General features: G+C 40.7%; 1 protein-coding gene across 1 annotated transcript in view; it reads right to left on the bottom strand.

Annotated features, from left to right (window-relative positions):
• C5 (complement C5) overlaps positions 1-22,179 on the bottom strand; it is an 85,910-nt gene that overhangs the window by 4,749 nt on the left and 58,982 nt on the right. Inside the window, 12 exon segments of the mRNA XM_020893602.2 lie at positions 2,939-3,022; positions 4,609-4,698; positions 5,572-5,655; positions 6,785-6,890; positions 7,007-7,081; positions 7,447-7,549; positions 11,820-11,868; positions 13,241-13,322; positions 14,445-14,510; positions 15,297-15,449; positions 17,083-17,288; positions 20,418-20,589. Of these exon segments, the coding sequence (XP_020749261.2) occupies positions 2,939-3,022; positions 4,609-4,698; positions 5,572-5,655; positions 6,785-6,890; positions 7,007-7,081; positions 7,447-7,549; positions 11,820-11,868; positions 13,241-13,322; positions 14,445-14,510; positions 15,297-15,449; positions 17,083-17,288; positions 20,418-20,589 (1,270 nt within the window).

Genomic DNA, 22,179 nt, shown 5'->3' with positions numbered 1-22,179 from the left:
CTCACTGGCCCCCTCACTGGCCTCCTCACTGGACCCCTCACTGGCCTCCTCACTGGACTCCTCACTGGACCCCTCACTGGCCTCCTCACTGGCCCCCCTCACTGGCCCCCTCACTGGCCTCCTCACTGGACCCCTCACTGGACCCCTCACTGGCCTCCTCACTGGCACAGACGTGCTATCAGGGAGAAATCCGGGGCTCTAGTAAAACCCTGAGATTCACAGCTGTTTCAGTTTGGTACCTTCTGAGCCAAGCGTCTCCAGATGATGCAACCAAGGCACAAGACAAACAAGGGTCACTTTAAATACTGCTTTCATAAATTTGATATTCACAACCACACACCTAATACACACTAGACAGAATAAAGAAGTAGTCTGGAGACCTCAAAAATTGCAATAATAAAAGTCAGAAAAATATTGGCATGTTGAAAGACAGCCAATAGTGCTAAAACTGCAAAGGTAGTTTATAAGTCACATCACCTGATAGATTCACTTTCACAGACACAGGAGTCAGTATTTAGAAAGTGTATATATACATACATATATATATACTTTTTAGTGATTTGTGTATGATATTCTAGCAGTTATGTCAATATTACCTTTAGATATTCAAGAAAAAATATTTCAGCTTTAATAAGCTGGAAGATTAATGAATAAATGGTAAAACTGATCATATAAAAATAAGGAAATATGAAAATGAAGCAAGAGTTGTTACAAAGTGAAGAATGGTATGCATTTGATATAGAACAAAATAAAATATCAACTTAATGGAAAAGCTAACTGTATAAAAGTGTTTTTGCTTTTGGTGATGAAAGCAAAAGTAGATGAATTTTTAAGTTTTTTAAAACATGAATTCTGAAACTTTGTCAATTATATTTGTAAAACTCTGAGGGTTGAAGGGGAATAAAAATTAAGAAAATTAGGAAAATTAAACATGACATTTCAATAAATTGTTTTTATAATTTAGCTGATAATAGATATATATTAAATACATGAAAATATTAGATGGTATCATAAAGACTAGAAACATTTGAATGTAATTACTGCTGGCTTAGTAGAAACTGAGAAAGTGTTCAGTACTTTGCACAATACTGTTGCTATTAGAAGAAATTACTTTTTGAGGCTAGATGTCATGTAATGATTATCAATTCAATAGAGACATAACTGGAAAAATTCGATGTGGTTCCTTGTTGTCAAACCAAAGCTCAAACAGAGGCCCCCTACAGTGAGTCAAACAAAATAACACTGACAATTTCTAAATAAAACAAAACAAACCAACAAAAACTTATTTGGAATTAAATATGATTTAATGAATCATTCGTTTTACCATTTATATCATTTGACAAGCAATTTTATAAAATTTGTAGGTTAGCTTACTTAGGGAATAAAAGGGAACATATTTTTAACTGTTGTTTAAAAATGTGTCTCCTCGAACCACATACAAAAATAAACTCAAAATGGATTAAAGATCTAAATGTAAGACCAGAAACTATAAAACTCCTAGAGGAGAACATAGGCAAAACACTCTCCGACATAAATCACAGCAGGATCCTCTATGACCCACATCCCAGAATTTTAGAAACAAAAGCAAAAATAAACAAATGGGACCTAATGAAACTTAAAAGCTTTTGCACAACAAAGGAAACTATAAGCAAGGTGAAAAGACAGCCCTCAGATTGGGAGAAAATAATAGCAAATGAAGCAACAGACAAAGGATTAATCTCAAAAATATACAAGCAACTCCTCCAGCTCAATTCCAGAAAAATAAATGACCCAATCAAAAAATGGGCCAAAGAACTAAACAGACATTTCTCCAAGGAAGACATACAGATGGCAAAAAAACACATGAAAAGATGCTCAACATCACTCATTATCAGAGAAATGCAAATCAAAACCACAGTGAGGTACCATTACACGCCAGTCAGGATGGCTGCTATCCAAAAGTCTACAAGCAATAAATGCTGGAGAGGGTGTGGAGAAAAGGGAACCCTCTTACACTGTTGGTGGGAATGCAAATTAGTACAGCCACTACGGAAAACAGTGTGGAGATTCCTTAAAAAGCTGGAAATAGAACTGCCATATGACCCAGTAATTCCACTTCTAGGCATACACACTGAGGAAACCAGATCTGAAAGAGACACGTGCACCCCAATGTTCATCGCAGCACTGTTTATAATAGCCAGGACATGGAAGCAACCTAGATGCCCATCAGCAGACGAATGGATGAGGAAGCTGTGGTACATATACACCATGGAATATTACTCAGCCATTAAAAAGAATTCATTTGAATCAGTTCTAATGAGATGGATGAAACTGGAGCCCATTATACAGAGCAAAGTAAGCCAGAAAGATAAAGACCATTACAGTATACTAACACATATATATGGAATTTAGAAAGATGGTAACGATAACCCTATATGCAAAACAGAAAAAGAGACTCAGATGTATAGAACAGACTTTTGGACTCTGTGGGAGAAGGCGAGGGTGGGATGTTTCAAGAGAACAGCATCGAAACATGTATATCTAGGGTGAAACAGGTCACCAGCCCAGATTGGATGCATGAGACAAGTGCTCGGGCCCGGTGCACTGGGAAGACCCAGAGGGATCGGGTGGAGAGGGAGGTGGGAGGGGGGACCAGGATGGGGAATACATGTAAATCCATGGCTAATTCATTTCAATGTATGACAAAAACCACTGCAATGTTGTAAAGTAATTAGCCTCCAACTAATAAAAATAAATGGAAAAAAAAAAAAAGAAAAAAAAATGAAAAAAAAAAAAATAAAAATAAAAAATGTGTCTCCTCAAATAGAATATAAACTTTATGAAGGCAGGAACTCTGACTGTGTTATTCAAGTTATATCCTTTGTGTCTAATATAATGCCTGCCACATAGTAAGGACTAAATGTTTGTTGAATGAAAGAACTAGTGAATGAATTCTTACCGGCTTTGAAGATATCCAGGAGAGTTGCGGTGTACTTAACAAAAGCATTTTCTTCAGTGACAGCTATGATCTCAACTTTATAAGCTGGTAAAAAAAAGCACACACACAATAATTTATGCTTATTACCACTAATGCCATGTCCAGTAGAAGCCGGAGTCTGTCAAACAAACAAAAATGAGGTGTAGCAAGCTCTTATGGGCACCCTGTGGTAAATCTCCTTCCTTCCAAGAAAGCTTCCCAGCACTCCCAGTGAGATTCTACTGGTCATGACTCTAAGGAATCACTCTGCTGAGAGTCACAGAGTCACTCTGCCCACTGTTATAGAACAGGCTGATTAGGGTAAGAGCAATATTAAATTTAAAAAAGCACACAAAACAAACAAAATAAGCCTTAGATGTAAAGTTCAGATTCTGATCTTTTAAGATGAAGAGCCTCTTCCTTCTCTGCATGCCCACAGAGGGGTCCTGTATCTATCATTCTGACCTGTCATGAGAGTCTCTGTGTTCCCTTGCTCCGTTCTTCAATTACTTTTATTGGTTTTGATCTTTGGTTTTTGGTAGGACTCTGTTTTCCAACCTATCTTTGCTTGGATTGACAGCTATTTGATATGAGACATTCTCAAGCCTGTCTTCCCTTCATTCAGGCATCAATTTTTAACCTATGGTATGTTTGACTTCACTTCTGAAATGACCAGCTTGAAGGGGTCCATCTCTTCTTTGTGACCTGAGAAAAAATCCTCTTGTTTTTGCTTTCTTTGGGGTTAAAGTGAATGACCTAAAATTTTTTGTTCATTTTTGAGATCCTAGCTAGCTAGCAAGACATAGAGCTCAATGAACAAACTCACTGTGGCAGAACCAAAGCCTGTGTAAATTAGTGGCTTAAACAATGTCCTAAATTTCGGATTCTTAATTATTTATAGTATATATGGGCAATGAACCTCCTGTAGGCCATGAACAGCACTGTACTTATTTATTTATAAAAACCCTCCTACCAATTGTCAAGAAAAATTTGAAACAGTGTACTATCTGTTCATTCTCTTTTTCTTAAAAAAGACAGAAGTAAACATTAGAAGCTATAGATAGAAAATAAAGGATCTAATTCTATGAGGAACTTGTACCTACAGCTTTACTTGGGCATTTGATTTAGCTCTGAGATCTGGACAAGAAGAAGAAGATGCTCCTTTTGAAATGGAGAGAGTCCCAAATGTGGACTGCAATGGTGATATATTAAAGATTATTTAGTACTGATATTTTTACTTTGTCTTTGGAGGGATTTTGGAAAACACTCAGATCCCCCAAACCATCTTTGTTTCTGTTTCTGCTTGATCAACCAGAAGAATGAAGTAGTGAAATCATATACCTCTGTGGCTTCTCAAATGTTCTCTTTGACTATGTTTTAGCACTTTTAATTCAATGGGGTCTGGTGGAATAAAGTGTTTTGGCTGTGTGTGCACCACACTCCTATCATTTTTAATGAAAATCATATTTCTTTGCTGAAGGATAAATAACTTTGCATGTTAATGCTGAAAATTGATGACATTTTCCTTCAAGGGAGCACATGGAATGTTGCATCTATGTAATCACTGTGTAAAGTTGTAGATCTTCCTAACTGATCGTGTTTTCATAAAATGTCATGCTTGATGGAACTATATATTAAACTTTCGAACTTACCATATGCAATCTCTGGTTTACATGCTGTTTCTTTTCTAGTAGCTGCAGAGATTGTCAGATCCAATTCTGCCTGCATTTGCCCACAGTCAGCTGGATTTTGTGAAAGACAGCACAAGTTAGGTTAACATAAGGAACAGACACCTTTGTGAGTAAACACAGCTTTCTCTTATCTGCCCTGAGACAATCCAATCTAATCTTACAAATATCAGATTCCTAAGACCTGTCCATTTTCTCCTCTTCCATAAAGTGAAACAGTATGTAAACCAAAACCAAAACAAACAAAAAACAAAATCTTGAACATGGGGCTTAGAATGGGTAGTCACTCCACATTCAGCTCTCCAGAAATACATATGCTTCACTGAAGAAAGGAGGACATTTTCCCATTTTGAGTGCTATGAAAAATCTCTTGAAGGAACCAAATTGATGACTGATTTATGCTGTAAGAAGGAAATAAGTACCTAAGAAATGTGTAAATTTTAAGGATTTTGAAAAACAAAAGAAAATCAAAATCAACTCAGACCCTCATGGAGTCAGCAGTTGATTATTGTTGAGTTCTGGGGCTTTTCTTTGGCCAATAAGGCTGCCTTGATTGGCAGAAGATTGAATGGAGAAAGTCACTAACTGGGGAGGAGATAGTGGCTCATTCCAGAGCCTCTGTTCCCTTAAGCAATGGTCCTATTGCACTAAAAAGACCAGGTCAAAGGTAAGGATTTCACATCATGCTATCTTTCTGATGATACACCACCTGATGGTGTCTCTCCACACGGAAGGAACCATCAGGTTGTTCTGGAGCTGTCAAGATGTAGCCTTATAGCGCTCAAGGAATGAGCTTTCCATCCGATGAGATTGCATTTCTTCTTCTGAGACAGGACAGTTGTCAAACGGCTGCCCCCAGATTAGCCCCAGATTATGAGTGGCTGCTTTAAACAAGTATACAGGCTGAACACATTAAATGAAGTTTACCTTCGATACATTTGCATGTTACTCCTTCACAGACTTTCTGAAGTTTGGTGTAGGATGTGCTATAAAACATGGTACACTGTTTATCTGTGGCAATGAAAGTGCAGTTAGAAGAGGTGGCTTGGCGAACACACAATTTACCCATCAATGAATTTCGCCCATGGCTCCTTGATCACCCACTTCAAACACTCTTTCTGTAGATGAGGCCCAGGAAAGTTAAATTAGGAACTGTCTGTCCTAATACAGGCCCCTCTACCCTCAAAATATTCCCCGCTCTGTGCTTGAAATCTTACTCTTGCATATTCATTTCTGAGAATGAAAGTATTTGGTGTTTCAATGAATGAGAAGAAATTATGTTACATGAGAGTCTATTGAAAGAATTACAATTGGTAATTATTGAGGCTAGAGAAGAAAAATGTTTTGTTTTGTTTTTTCTATTGTTCAGGAGGAGAAAAGAAACACACACATATGTATGTGTGTATGTGTATTTCTTTTTCAAGGAGAGGCTAAGTATCATAATCTATGTTTTCAGAAGTGAAACTAGATTGAATGGGTCTCAGAGTTTTGGTTCACTTTTAAGAGTTTTAACAAGTAGAACTGTCCAAAGTGAAGTCTTCTGCCTTGTGAACCAAAGGGCTCTCCAGAAGTGGAGAGTTATCAGAAGTGGCTAAATGATCAAATGCAGAGGTCCTTCATTCAACATTTATTGACACACGTTATGTGCCTGACACTGGGTTAGATACTCGGGACAGAAGGATGAAAATATTCTGGGGTGTGCACAAAGACATGCAAACAAATAATAATGATGCAATGTGACAAGTGCTGTGATAGAGCTCTCTGCAAAAGGTGATGAGAATATAGGTGGAGGAGAAGCTGATTCTGTGAAGACTGAAAATAATAGTAGGGTAAACGGCCTTCTCTAAAAAGGAGAGATGTAATGGGAACAGTAAACACCAAAGATAAACTTGAGGTGAAGAATTTAAGTGGGAGCAGTCTAGCCCAGTTTACCTATTCTAAACAGGAAGAGGCTGAGGACCAGAGAGGTGAAGTGATTCATTCAGAGTCACCCACTGGTTGTCCAAGTGGGGACGTTTGTGCAGAGTGAGCCCTGAGAGAGGAAAATATATAAAATCTGCAGGCCTCAAGTGCCTTTCTTCAAATTCCATAATAAATACAAAGCAGTCTTCAGAAGAAATTTTAGAGTAGAGTTGATTACCTGGTCTGTGGTACTCATACACTGTGAAAGTAGCAGGACTCAGAAACCCAACTTCAAAAAGTTCAATTATCCGGAATCGAACACAAAGGAACTCATCGGAAGGAATCTGTTTGACAAATTCAAAGATTAAGAAAATCATGAGAGACAAAAGACTCAAAATATTTTAGGCAGCAGCTGTTAAATAGTAATAAAAAATGAAAAATGGTGAGAGGTGGAACTTACTGAGTTGAGTTGAAGAATAACATGCCCATCTTTGATTTCGTAATCAGTTAATAATTGATCCACCCTTTCCACAAGCTAAGGGAACAAAGAGAAAAGCTCACATTTAACTTCGCGACCTTTCTGTTTAAGTGCATTCACCCAGCGATGGAATGTGAGGTCATGGGGATGTAATCCACTATTTAAAGACATTGAAGAACAGCTCCTCCTCTTGAAAGAGTCTGAACATGTCATCACACGCACTCACATTATTCTGTCCATGCAAGCATGATACTTGCCCCTGTTTCACTTTGAAAAATAAAAACTTAGGTAGATTGTCGGTTTGAAAAGAATATTCTGGGAGAGTCTAAGAAAGTGATACAGAATGAATGGAAATAGCTTTGTAAAATAATGCAGTAAATAAAAGCAAGTATCCATAACAATATTTAAGAGAAGACATTTACAGCTTTTAAGTCTTCTGGGTTTGCACTGACTCCAGTAGGCAGAGAGATATCCATCACCGCATGGGAGGACCCAGATGAGGATTCTTCACTGCCGAGCTTGTAGCTGAAAGAAGGTAGAGACGAGGACATGAAACAAGTAAATGGATAAGATTCTTGAAGAAAAGCCCTGTTCCTTGGTAGGCTTTAACTTTCTAATTTGAGTCTCCAATTATTTGCTTCTTTATGATATATGTGTTATAATCTCTGAATTTTAAAGCGATCTCTGTGCCGTCTCTCCCAACCCTGTCCTCACTTGACCAGTAACCTTGGTGGACCACCATTCTGGAGTTGGAGGAGATCATAAAGGCTATTCCGTCCAATCTCTTAATTAGCTAGAGGAGACTGAGAGTGGGAGTCAAGTATTTGTTCAAGGTCACGTGACTAGTTCACCCCAGGGCTTCATAAGTCTATTGATTCTCATCCTAATTCTTTCTCTAGCAGAGCATATTTGAAGAAAAGAATTAACTGTATATGGTAAGAGACTCAATAAGCACGTTCAGAAATAGACTGGAAGGAACACTACTCGAGCAGCTACTTTCTCTGGAGGATGAGATCGTAAGAGATTATCTCTTTTCTTTCCCATGTTTTTCTCTATTTTCTAAAATTTTCACAATAGCTATTTTATTTTTAAAAAATGTTTCAAGGACTACCCTTTGTCTAGGAATTGTGCTTGTGGGGAAGCTGAGGAGAAAGACAGAGGGAGTAACATGGGCAATTCGATTTATTTTGTTTTTGCCTCTCTGGTATGAGAGAAAAGAATACTGAAATGGAGAATTAGGAAACTTGGGTTTTATCCCAGTTCTGCTGAGAGATTTCTACAAATTACTTCCCCTTTCTAGAGTTCATTTTCTTATTTGTAAAATTAATTGTGAAAAAGTATAAACTTGTGCTTTAAAGTTATAATTCAAAACAAGACTTTGTTTTGAGAGGCAGAGAGGCCTGTTGCTACAATTAATCAGAGTTAATGCTAAAAGAGGAGAAAGCTGGTGGGGTAGGGACTGGATCGGAGTGTGTTCTGCAAAGGTTGAGTTTTAGATTCCTGCCTCAAGATGTGGGAGAGACAGCTGAACATTTGAGAGTGGAACTTGGGAGAGGAATCAGGATTAAAGGAAGAGCCTGGGGAAACAGCTTCACAGAGGGAAGATGAACTGATCTCACCCCTCAAAATAAGTATGAGTGAAATGGGAGCTATTATTCAAATTAGTGAGATGATAAGGAATCTCTTTTCCCCAATCATATCTTATCAAGCATGTATAAAGCAGACCCTGTTAGAAGTCTGAGATATCATATTTGCCATAAAAATGTAAATAGTATAAACTTTCTGGCTTATAAAATTTAACCCCATTCTTCACCAAATTAATAATTTGGAACAAAATAAAAGGCAACATGTAACTGAAAATATGGCATCCAGCATCCCTGTGATTGGATGAATGAGTGTCACCCAAAGTGGAGAACTCTGGCTTACAGATGCAAATACTCTGTCAACACGACGGAAAAGGGCCTCCTGAGTGGAGAGTGTCTATGAAAAGTTGCTGGAGCCTTGATGACTGGTTGCCATGGCGACTGTTTCAACCGTGGAACAGAAACCTTCCTTTCAAGAAGCCCTTTGCCTGCTGCCAAAGACAGCAATCCTTCCCAAAAGTATTTTGTTCCAAGAGAAGGAGAGAAATGAAATCCTTTTTTCTTTTCTTGTGAATACAACGGAGAAGTTGTAAAAAGCTAAATACACGAAAGAGACCCTCTCAACATAGAAACTGTGCTGGCATTTTCTTAAATCAGGAGAGTGTGCATTTGAAGGCAAAGAATTTCTCACATGAATAAGTACTACACAGTTACATTTGGAATTTGTCCAACCCAACTTCAGCATCATAAAGCCAAAAGCATGTTCTACCTGGTTTTTTTTTGAACATTCTGTCCCCAGTTTATTAAAAAAAAAAAAAAAAAAGACAAAAAACCCAAAGGATAGAATACTGAATGCCATATCTCTATTGCTTTCTTTTATAGATTAACAATATGGAATGCAAATTAATAAGTTTTTGATGAGAGTCCTTTTATGCATAGCAGCATTGTAGAAATACTGGAAGATGCTTTGGGATCAGGTAGTCCAATATTCTTGCTTTACAGAAGAGGCCTGGAGAAGTGAGGTGATTTGCTGACAGTTACCTGAGTCCTTCATGGCAGAAGCTGCCTTCCAGGTGTCTAGCTATCCTACCACACAGCCCTTCCTGTGTTCACTCGGGGTGGCTCCCTGTAGGTCCCACAAACGGATTCTAGCTTTGCCCAGAACAAATTTGCTCATACCTCCCCGCAAGACATGCTAGGGACTTAGACAGTGATCACACCCTGTCTGCAGGAAGAGAGGTGCCCAAAGCAGGAATGGCAGCATTGGAGCTGCCTGAGGAAGAGTGACCCCAGCAGGACCTTAGGGAATGAAGAAGGGTGTGGAGGGAGAGCAGAGACTGACCCAGGACAGAAGGCGGGACTTTCCCAGCTGATGAAGGGACCCTGAGAGGAGAGGGACTGGCCTGGGATCACAGACAGGGCTGGGAGATGAGGTGGAGCAGCTGAGAAACAGCGTGCTGTGCCTTAAGGCTGGCGGTCTCAGATAACACTGCCGGAAGGAGGCGATTTAGAAACTAAATCGGGCTCTAGGCGATTAGAGCTCTACCTCTAACTGTGAGAACTTGGCAGGGTCCTTCACCTCCTGGCGCCTCAGTTTCTTTACCACTAAAATAAGGGGACTACTATATCGTTCCTAAAGTCCTTTTCAGCTCTAATCGATGACATAACTGCATGGAATTTCTAAGTTACCCATTCTGAATGCTTTACATCATGTGTGATAACAAGTATAAACAGCAAAATACCAGCCATAGAAATCACTGTTGTTGAGAATAGGAAGAATTAAGAAAATAGAACAGAACAGGAGGTCTTAAGGGGTGGTAGAAAGAAGAAGGAAGAAGCCTGTGTTCTAGTTCTGGCTCTCCCACTACCTGACTCACTATGTGATCACCAAGGTATATAGGCATATTTTCATAAACGTTTTAGGATGGTGGCTTGGTAAGCAAAACAATGGTCCACAGAGGTGTCCATCTCTTAATCCCCAAACCTGTGACTCTGTTGCCTTAAACAGCAAAGGGGACTTGCAGTGTGATTAAGGTAAGGCTCGAGAGCCAGGGAGAGTCTCCTGAATATCCAGGTGAGTCCAATGTGATCACAGGGGTCTTGATAAGGGAAAGAGGCAGGAGAATCAGAGAAGCAGATATGATGGTGGAATCAGGGGTCTGAGTCAGAGGGAGATACTAAAAGATGCTGTGCTGCTGGCTTTGAAGATGGAGGGAGGGAGGCTCAGGCCAAGGAAAGCAGGTGTCTCTAGAAGCTGGAAAAGGCTCCCCTGGAGCCTCCAGAAGAAAGAGGGCCCCAATAACACCTTGGTTTGAGGACTTCTGACTTCCAGAATGATAATACAATTGCGTTGTCATTGTGTGTGTGCGTGTGTGTGTGCGCGCACGCGTGTGCGCTCAGTTGCTCAGCTGTGTCAAACTCTTTGAGATCCATGGACTGCAGCCTGCCAGGCTCCTCTGTCCATGGAATTTCTCAAGCAAGAATACTGGAGTGAGTTGCCATTTCCTCCTTCAGGGGATCTTCCCAACCCAGGGTTAGAACCTGCTTCTCCTGCATTGCAGGTGATCTCCTACATTGGCAGGTGGATTCTTTCTTTACCTTTGAGCCCCCTGGGAAGACCCTGCAAGTCATTATATTTATGGTAAATTGTTACTAGTAGCAACTAGTGGTCAAATTAGGCCTTGGAGTTAGTCTGCTAAGGGTAATCCAAAGTTCTTAGCCCTGGATACCATTAGAAGACCCTTCAGGGTGTGAGGTCGGACAGAATTCTGCAGAGTTCTAAAAGTTCTCCAGATGAGTTCAATGTACAACCTGATTTGAGAACCACTGGCTGGCTGCTAATGACCCGGGATTTTGTTGGGCAAATGTGATTTTTCTAAGTAAAAGAGTGGGAGCCGCTTCTGAGAGAATACTTTGCTCTTTTCCTAATACTTATATATCATAATCTACCTTTCTGGAAGACAAATTAATAATATAGCATTTGAATTAGAAAAAGGCCAAAAATGGGAGAAAAAAGTGTATATGAGCAAAACAAAACTGTTCTGTAGAGTAAGTAGCTGTTTAAGAATACCTGCTATATTTCACATTTTAAAAAAAGTGAACAATTTCACATCTTCTGGACGTCTTTATCATTCAAAAAGATTTGGAGAGAGAATACTCTGGCAGACACAAAGCCCTGAAATCTACTGTCTCCGTGGTGGAAACGGGCTCACCTGGCGCAGGCCACTATGCGCTTGTATTCTGAGCTGCTGTAGCTGGAGGCTGGCACACACAACAAACAAACAAACAAAAATAAGAGTAAGCTGTTTTTAGCTTGTTCTGGAACATGTCAGAACAGAATCATTAATGAGCAGGCCTCTGAACACACTTAAAAATGATTTGAGATTTGGAAGTTGTCACTTTTGATGATTTTAATGGAAATTCTGATTTTAATGGAGTGGTCAGTTGGCTCCTGACAATCCAGGAACTGTTTGAAATCATTAGAACAGTTCTCTGCTCTCCAAGAACTTAATAAGGAAGGAGTCATTTAAGGTAGATCTGTGTTGGTAACGTGTCTGGGGGAGGTGGCAGGGAGGAAGCGCCCATATCTAGATTCTCTGGCAGTTGGAAATTTCCTGTGACTCAGGACTCTGAGTCACAAACAGAAGCTATCAGGGCAGAGGAACAGCACACACCCTGGTCCCGGGGCCATGGGTCAAGGAGGACTGGGTGTGCAAGTGGCCTTGCTTCTAGACTGGGACGGGAGAACCAGCCTATCAGAAGAGGGATGTGAGGGCCACATGTAGAGAAAAGACAGGCGCATTAAGAGAGATTCATTGGTCCTAAAGAGACCAAGTTGAAGGTAGAGGCAGGGAAATGAGAATTTGCCAGACTCCTAGGGATACAGAAAGGGTATGGGATAGAAACCCAACAGAGTGATGAGAGAAATTCAGGGCTTGGGAATGGAGCACAGACATAAAACTATTAACAGACATTCAAGGTTCTGAAATTAGGCCCTTATTGCTAGTTACATTCTTCTTTTCCTTTTAAAGACTTTATTAAATTTGTTACAATATTGCTTGTTTTGTTTTGTTTTTTGTTTTCATGTTTTGTTTTTTTGGCTGGAGGCATGTGGGATCTTAGTTCACTAACCAGGGACTGACCAGGCAAAGCCTTAGCCACTGGACTACCAGGGAAGTCCCTAGTTACGTTCTTTTTCTTTTTTCTTAGCTTTTATTTTTAATTGATTTTTATTTGGAGGATGATTGCTTTACAATATTGCGTTGGCTTCTGCCGTGCAACATGAATCAGCCATAAGGATACCTGTCTCCTTTTCCCTTGAACCTCCTCTCTAACACCCACCCCATATCACTTCTCTAGATCCTAGTTACATTCTTAAAAGTTTTTTTCAGTCAGAACAATTTTTGGATCAACAGTGGATACATTTAACCTAGATATTGTTATTTAGTATCAGTTTCCAACTGTTATTAATGAGCTACCTCTATTATGATAAATGGCAGTTATGTTTACTCAGATGTCAACCTATTAAAGAATTTGAATGAGAAATTACTTTAGCAGATTTTTCCTAATCAGAGAAGCTCTTTAGCATTCTTTTTGCTTAGCCAACACTATAGTGTAAATCATGCTGTTTTACCTTCAATTTCCTGGGTTTCAATTTTCAAATGGAAGCTGCAAACTTCCTCCGAGGTACTGATTTTGTGAGTCACAGTTTTTACCTGTATTGGGACAAGTAAACAAGGAGACTGTTTAAAATGGGGCGTGTAAAAGGTATTATGGCAGGACTGAGGCTGAAAACGGGATGCAAGTATTTTTATCACCCAGTGCAAATGGGATGCATTAAAGAGCCATTTTCCCAGCAACTGGAGTTTTGGCAAACTCCACAATTTGAGACTAACTGAGAAGCCCAAAGTAAGCTAAAAATGATCTCTCTCCAGGCAGAACCTTGGTCCAAATTCCACGCAGTCAAATCTGAGCACCTCACTCTGCAGGAAAGTTTTTAAGACTTTCATCCTTTTGCCTGTACACTTTAATTTTACATAGAACATCACAAGGTCATGAAGTATGGTTTTCTCCAGCCCACAAACCACGGTGGTAACAACAAATTATAGGTGTGCATGGACGGGTAGGGCTGCTGCCAGAAGTAGGTGTAGTGAGGGCAACCAGAAGTGACAGAACAGTGGACTGTCCGTCTTCCCACCCACATGCAGTCTTATAAACAGTCTTTGAAGGAATAAACGTCCTAAAGAGGAGTGCACAATTAAATAATCAGGAGAATGTTAATTTATGCTCAGAATGTGTTAATGTTAATGCTAATTTAGGCTCAGAATGTGTCGTTTGTATTATTTTAGGCATTTGGCAGTTACAGCTTAGATTTTCTAAACTGTTTATGTGTGTCCATGCAGCCTGTGGCTAAAAATAGAAGACACTTAAGCCCTTACATATATACATTAGTCAGGAGTGATGCTGGATAAATGAGATGTGACTGTTACTAATCTCAGCATCCATGTATATATGTGTGAATGTATACATACATACACACATCATATGCATATGCATATACATGTAAGCATAAAAATTATCTCTATACACCTATATGCATATACATATATATAATTTCTAGAAATACACACACGTATGAAGATTAACAGCCATTTTCAAAAAGAAACTGTGGGGATAGCTATCAAGATAACCAGAAAGAATGATAAATGACTCTTACCTCAGTTATGGTTACCCAAGTCCAGATTTCTATAACTTTGTGGCAAAGTCTCTTTCTTTTAGATTACTTACTACAAGCTGACATATAACCTCAATCAAGTTGTTCTCCACAAAATACTCACATGCACTGTAGCCAAGCCACTGTTTTGTCCAGTAGTTAGGACGACGAGGTCGTCATTGAGAGGTACCTGGAAAAATTTTTGCATTCAGTACTATTCCTCATGCTTATTTACTTTGCACAAAAGGCTATGGACAGTAACAACTATTTCCAGTTATTTGTATGTTTAAATATACCTTAAATAATCTGAAATGTGGTAATTAAAAAAAATACCTATCAGCATCTATTTACTGATAGCTACTATTACTGATGCGGAACCTAGTTTTTCCAAAGTAATTTTTCCCTCGGGAAGTTCTCGTTGGCCATCAGGATTTTCATTTTTAAAAACCCAGTAGTAGCAACGGACACGGGATAGGCTGTTGGGCGACCTGCAGACCATCTCCAGTGTGGCCACAGTATGCCTGTGTCCAGGGTCGGCTGGAACCACAGGCAGATTCCCAAGTGCGTCTTCTCTCTTACTCTGCTGTCCAAGTGTGTGTGTGCTATTCTCTTCACCTGGCTAACTCCTTCTGATTCTTCCAGATTCATCCTGCCCATCTGGATGCATTTGAAAAACGGCTCTCAGCTCTCAGCCTGGCTCAGGAGGCTCCCCTCTGTCCTTCCGTGAACCTAGCAAAGATCTCAGTTTTCACTGTTTGCTGCAATGACTGTCTCCTCTACAGGACAAGGGTTCTTTGCACTTTACTTCTGGATCCTCAGTGCCCAGGACAGAGCAGGCATCCCTGCTTAGGACATAGTGGGCACTCATCTTAGGTTTAAGGGGTGAACAGTTACGTTTGTATAAGAAGGGCAGAACAGATTATCTCGAAGGTCCCATCCAGTTATAAAATATTACTTGAAAAAATTCTTTATTTACCTCTATTGGCCTCCCAAGGAAATACTTCTCTGATATCTTATAATGGTAGAGGTCACCTTTATTCTTGTAAGACACTTTGATATCCATGTTCAAGTGGAGTTTTCTAACCAGGAGCGAATACTCCGTCAGGCCCTCGATGGCATTAACTGTATCCTATCAACAAATAGCAAGGTGCAAACATAGGTTTACCCATTTACATACCTCCTGTTTACAAATACACTTTCCTGTGAGAAGGTGAGTCAGCAGCGCCTGTGATGAAACTCCAGGTGACTGAGTGGAGCTAGTTAAGGGCCCCTGTGTGGAGGGGGAAGAAGAGTCTCCCTCCACCAGTAAGGATGAGGGCAGTGTGGCTCACATCCGGGTTCTCCATGGGTCTTGAGCATGTGACCTCAGGCAAGTCATCCTTTCCAGAATGCCTCCAACTCCTCGCACAACTGTGGATCTCCTTCCCATCCTCACACCTAAGCTTAACTAGCCCCACAGTGAAGACATAAAGAGTCTCCCCCTTCTCATGATTCTGTTTCAATGTTCTTCCCTTCTGCTCCTTAGAGCATTCTTCTCAATTGGTAATACTTTATGTAGAGTTTATCACGGGCATCCCCCCACTGCAATGTGAGATTCCTGGGGGCAACAGCACATCTTTCTTGGCATCCATTACATTTAGCAGGTATGCACATGGTAGTTATTCAACAAATATTTGCTGAAGGAATAAATGTGTGCAGAGTGCTAAGTCGCTTCAGTCGTGTCCAACTCTGTGCAACCCTATGAACTGTAGCCTGCCAGGCTCCTCTGTGATTGGGATTCTCCCGGCAAGAATACTGGAGTGGATTGCTATGCCCTCCTCCAGGGGATCTTCCTCTCCTAGGGATCAAGCCCATGTCTCTTATGTCCCCTGCATTGGCAGGCAGGTTCTTTTTACCGCTAGTGGGATGAACTTAATTTTTCTAGATCTTGTCTTCCTCATCTACAGAATTGGGAGATGTGGTTGAATCAGAGACAGCAAATTTGTGGCTACCTTCTCTCCCATGTCTCCCAGCACTCATTAGTGGTGTCCTCTTTTCTCTAAGCCTTCCGTTGCACCTAAGGTGAAACCCATTTCCTCCCCCTGATTAGAATTAGATGATCACTGACATCCTTGAAGGACCCCTCTAGCTCTAAATTTTATATACATACACACACACCCTGTCATTGCCCAAGCATCCAGGGAACAGGGAAGATGCTAACACTTGAGATAAACTTGAGTGTAGATGTACACTATACAACGACATGGTAGTTATGATGCAAAATATACATATTCCAATGAGTTTACATTGGTAGGTAGACAGATAAACATGCTAATAATTGGTATTCCTCTTACTTTTCATTTAGTATTGTGGAAAGGAACATCAGTGCTTTTGCTTACATGGCAGCCACTGTTTCTTTTTTCTTTTTTTTTTGCGACTGTTTCTTATATAGGATTAATATAATTGCTAATAACTCTCCTAGCTCTTCATGGTAACTAAGAATCGTAAAGGAAGTTCTGGGCTTGGAGTTTAGAGGTGTGAGTTCTGATGTTGGCTCTGCCACTAACTCTGTGAACGAACCCCCTGGAGCTGAGTTTCGCCTCTGCATGAGAAGGGTGTCAATGCAGATGTTCCTTGGGGTCCTTGATTCTAGTCATTTCTTCATACCTTTAGTGTGCTCATTTGGTGACAGAACCATGGAGGCCAGAAGGAGTGTGGAATATGTGGTGTGGGAGGCACTAGAAATATCTCCAGGAAGATAACACGAGAGAAAGAAGCATTACCTGGGTTGAATAAAAGCCACCTCCATATCTCTGCTCTTCTGATAGCCATTTGATGACTGGATTCACGTAATTCATGTCTTTCAAGTTCAGACTGGTAAGTAAGGCATAGGCTGTGGTTTCTACCATACGAGCTGTGCCAGTACTAGGTGCAGAGCTGTCTTTCTGCTGAAGATCATCTTTCCAAAAGCGATAAATGGGTGGGTTACCTAAGCATCAACAAATCACACTGGTAAATATCATGAAAAACCTGAATTTGGCATAACAATTCTAGCAGGTGTCTAGAGGTTTCTTCTGGCAGTGGCCTTCTGGTTTTCAAAAGTTTCATATTCTTTTGGAAGAAGAATTTTCTCAAGGTGACCAATACGAACAAGATCTCTTAATACAGGGCTGTTTTAATCTGTAATGGAAAAGAATCTAAATATGAGCAGATAGACAGACAGATAGATGATAGATAGCTGAATCACTTGGCTGTACCCCTGAAACCAACACAACACTGTAAATCAACTATACTTTGATAAAAATAAAAATTTTAAAAAAAAAGGCTGTTTGTCTTTATTCAGGAAAGTCAACATGGAACATCTACATGTACTACACGTACTTTTGTATGGTAGAATGACAACGGCAGGAAACTGGAATTATTAATAGTACCCAGGTTCTAGTCTCTACTCAGCTACGAACAGACCTGTAAACTTGAATGGATTCTTTTCATTCTGTGATTCTTTCAGTTCCCTGAAGTGTAGATAGTGTTTTCTTCCTTGTGGTGCAACTCAAGTGAGATACCAAATGTGAATGTTTTTATAAACGAGAAAGTGCCAGATATATATATATATACATATACACTTATTGTTATTATTGACACTACCAAAAAAATTAGAGAACGTTTCTCCTTGATAGAAAAAAAAAACTACAGTTCGGAAATTTTGAGATCACACCCAAACCTTAACTATTCTATCTCCTCCCGATTTAAAACCCTGAAGACAGTTTCATATAGGTGGCACTTTTCATAAATTAGTTTCTAGATTATATCTGGTTTTTATCGTTCTGTGCTGTGTGTGTGCTGTGTTCAGTCACTCAGTCCTGTCCAACTCTGTGACCTCATGGACTGTAGCCCACCAGGCTCCTCTGTCCTTGGGATTTTTCAGGCAACAATAACTGGAGTGGGTTGCCATTTCCTACTCTAGGTGATCTTCCCAACCCAGGCATCAAACCCATGTATCCTGCATTGGCAGGTGAATTCTTCACCACTGAGCCACCTGGGAAGCTTTATATATCTATATCTACGGTTTATCATAGGATATGGACTATAGTTTCCAAGCTATACAGTAGGACCTTGTTGCTATCCATTCTGTATGTAACAGTTCTTCATCTGCTAACCTCAACCTCCAACTCCATCACTCCAACATCCCCCCCCACCTCAAAATTTTGATGTATCTGTTTACAACTCAGAATTACCTTGCTTGCTTGACTTGAGGGACAAAATGTTTTCCCTCCCTCTTGAAGGCTTTTTTTTTGGAATGAAGGTTTTGGTTTCTAAAGATAATTTCAGTTCAAATATTATGTGAACTAATACATTCCCTTCTAGCTCTTAAATTCTATTATTTTATGATTCATTTCTTACAATACCCAAGCTATTTCTTTTGTGTTATCTGAAAAGTATTACAGAACTGGATTTGAAGTATATGTTGAGATTCAGTCATTTTTTAAACGATGACAGAACTCCAATTTTGTAGATGGTGATAAACCTCGTGTAGTATTTATTAAACCTTTAGGAAATTTCAGCCAGGAGAGGGCTCATAAGTGCCCAACCATGCCTGTGCCGGTCAAGGCACATTGGCCAACGAACACTACTGCTCTTTATTTCTTTACTCTTGACCCATAGGAAGAAATGGCTTTATTCTTCAAAAGGAAACATATGGCTTTTGGTCAGTCTGGTACAATATAAGCTAGGTCATGCACTCTTCTGCTCAAAGTCCTCCAATGACTTCCCTTCTCGCTTGAAGTGGAAGTTAAGGTTCTGGGGAATCCCACTGGCCCCCAGAGGACCTTGATGTGAATCAGACTCAGGGACTGCTTGCTCTGCGTAGAGGCCGACCCAAACCAGGGAGCGTGGTTGGGGCAGCGGAGCAAAAGCTGGATCTCGGCCTCCATTCGCCCGTGGTTCGCACATCACACGCTGCACGCAGGGGTCCTGCAGGGCTCCGGTGATGCCCCGGGTCCTGCACGGCGCCCCCTCGCCTTTTCCTCCCCGACACCACTCCTGCCCCCACCCCACTTCTCTCCAGTCACCTGAGCTCCTTGCCTCCCTTGGAGCACCAGGCCAGCTCCTACCTCAGGCATTTTCATAAACTGTTTCTCTATCAGGAAATACCCTTCCAGAAAGCCACTGGTTTGCTTCCTCACTTCCTTCAGGTCTTGACTAAAATACCATCTTCTCAATGAGGCTTAAGCCTGACCATCCTGTTTAAAATTACAATCAATCCCCTCACTTTCTCTCCCTTCCTTGCTTTATTTTTCTTCATATCAGTCATCACTAAATAGGTTACTATATCACTGAATAGTCACTATATGCAATGTTTTAGTTATTGATCATGTTCTCTCACTAAACAGAATATAAATTTCATGAAGGCCTGGACTTTTTTTTGTCTTTTGCTTTATTACCAGAGCCTAGAACAAAGACTGGTATATAGGAGGTACTCCATACACATTTGTTGAATTAAAGAATGCATAAATATGTGGTGAATGAGTGACTAAATAAATGAATAGCAGGGCTTATAACAGTGCTTATTACATTGTATTGTGAGGTCTTTGTTCCTTGAGAGCAGGGATTCTGTCTCACTCTACTTTGCATGCCCCCACGCTTTCCTAGAATTAGCAGATGCTACATGTTTATTTGGACCATAAAGAAGGCTTAATGCCAAAAAAATTGAACTTTGAACTGTGGTGCTGGAGAAGACTCTTGAGAGCCCCTTGGTCAGCAAGAAGATCAAACAAGTCAATTATAAAGGAAATCAACCCTGAATATTCATTGGAAGGACTGATTCTAAAGCTGAAGCTCCAATACTTTGGCCCCCTGATGTGAAGAACTGACTCCTTGGACAAGACCCTGACGCTGGGAAAGATTGAAGGCAGGAGGAAAAGGGGACGACAGAGGATGAGACGGTTGGATGGCATCACTGACTCGATGGACATGAGTTTGAGCAAGCTCTGGGAGTTGGTGATGGACAGAGAAGCCTGGTGTGCTGCAGTCCATGGGGTCCAAAGAGTCAAACACAACTGAGCGACTCAACATGTGCTTATCAGACACTTGCTGAACAAATGTCAGAAACAGGTCATACCTTTGACAAAAGCTTTCTTCTTCAGGGCAGAGACAATCGAACGAAACTGTGGGTGTGCGTTATCTCCTAGGGAAAGAGCGTAAGCAGCAATGGCCAGTGTAAAAGCACTCTGGGTTGAGAGGGCATTTTCATGCAGAAAGTTGTCAGCTTTACTTACAGCCGTGCTGATTTTCTGGAAACAAGAGCAGAAGATACCTGAGTTTCTTTGACAAGATTTGACCTATCAACTGATGGGATCTACCCCCAGGTTGCACCATCCCAGGTTTCAGGCAAGACTAGAAAGGGAAATGACTTAGTGGAAATGGATGACGGTTCCCTGAAGCAAATCCTTCTGGGAGAAGGAGCAGAGGGTAACCTGGAAAATGAAAATAAGATTGTCCAAATCGGTTTAAGTTTTTGCTTCTGAAGTCTCCTTCCTGGGTAGAGGTTTTTCCATATAGTTTCTGCTTCCCATGTCAGACCTGGCCTCTGGGAAGAAGAAGCAGCAAGTATAGACATGGCTTTCTTCATCCTGTTCCACCCAGCAGAGCTGAGACAGAGTCACATTTTCAAAAGTTTTACTAAACAAAACCATCAGCAGCAAAAAAAAAAAAAAAAAAAAAAGAGCCAAGCTGCCAAAGTGCTTTTTGATCCTAAGGATTCCTGGGAAAACAATCTCTATGCCTCTGCCTGGAGGCAATTGAAATAGTTATTTTGGATACGTGGATGAGGAGGCTGTATGGTTCAATCCTCCTCACTCCTCATCTGGCACCTTCTCACCAGCTGCATCTGTCTCTCACTCACATACCACCAGGCACTGGCAATGTTCCTTGTTGATTAATTTGTCTTGTTGAATATATTTTTATATATGCGTGCTAAGTTGCTTCAGGCATGTCTGACTCTTTGCGACTCTGTGGGCTATGGCCTGCCAGGCTCCTCCGTCCATGGGATTCTCTAGGCAAGAATACTGGAGTGAATTGCCATGCCCTCCTCCAGGGAATCTTCCCAACCCAGGGATCAAACCCGCATCTCCTAAGTCTCCTGCACTGGTAGGTGAGTTCTTTGCCACTAGTGCCACCACATATATATATGTGTTCGTCTGATTGAGAATTGAATCCATGTCTCCTGTGTCTCCTGCATTGCAAGCAGATTCTTTATCACTGAGCCACTGGAAAGTCCCACATGTGTATATATATGTGTATACACACACAGGAGATGTAAGAGATGCAGGTTTGATCCCTGGGTCATGAAGACCCCATGGAGGATGGCATGGAAAACCACTCCAGTATTCTTGCTTGAAGAATCCCATGGACAGTGGAGCCTGGCAAGCCATAGGCCATAGGGTCACAAAGAGTCAGACACAACGGAAGTGACAGCATGCATGCATGCATATATATATATTTAGGGTTTCCCTGGCGGCTTAGTGCTAAAGGATCCACCTCCTGATGCAGAGATGCGGGTTCAATCTCTGGGTGGGGAAGATCCCCTGGAGAAGGAAATGACAACCCACTCCAGTATTCTTGCCTAGAAAATCCCATGGACAGAAGAGCCTGGCAGGCCAGTCCATGGGGTCACAAAAGAGTCAGACACAACTTAGCGACTAAACAATAAAAACACACACATGTAACAATTCTCCTGAACTAAACTAAAAACTTATTTCATTTTGTGGTTCAAGTCCTACCAGTCCCCTTGGGTTTTTCCATCTTGGTTCTGTCAGCTGGTTTGAAGGACAGGTCTAATTTACTTCCCAGATCAGGATCTCATTTCTGTTAATCTTTAGAAT

The sequence above is a fragment of the Odocoileus virginianus genome, chromosome 31 (assembly GCF_023699985.2).
Source record: "Odocoileus virginianus isolate 20LAN1187 ecotype Illinois chromosome 31, Ovbor_1.2, whole genome shotgun sequence".
NCBI classification, from domain to species: Eukaryota; Metazoa; Chordata; class Mammalia; order Artiodactyla; family Cervidae; genus Odocoileus; species Odocoileus virginianus.
The sequence above is the reverse complement of the archived record's forward strand: the minus strand, read 5'-3'. Positions and strand labels throughout refer to the sequence as shown.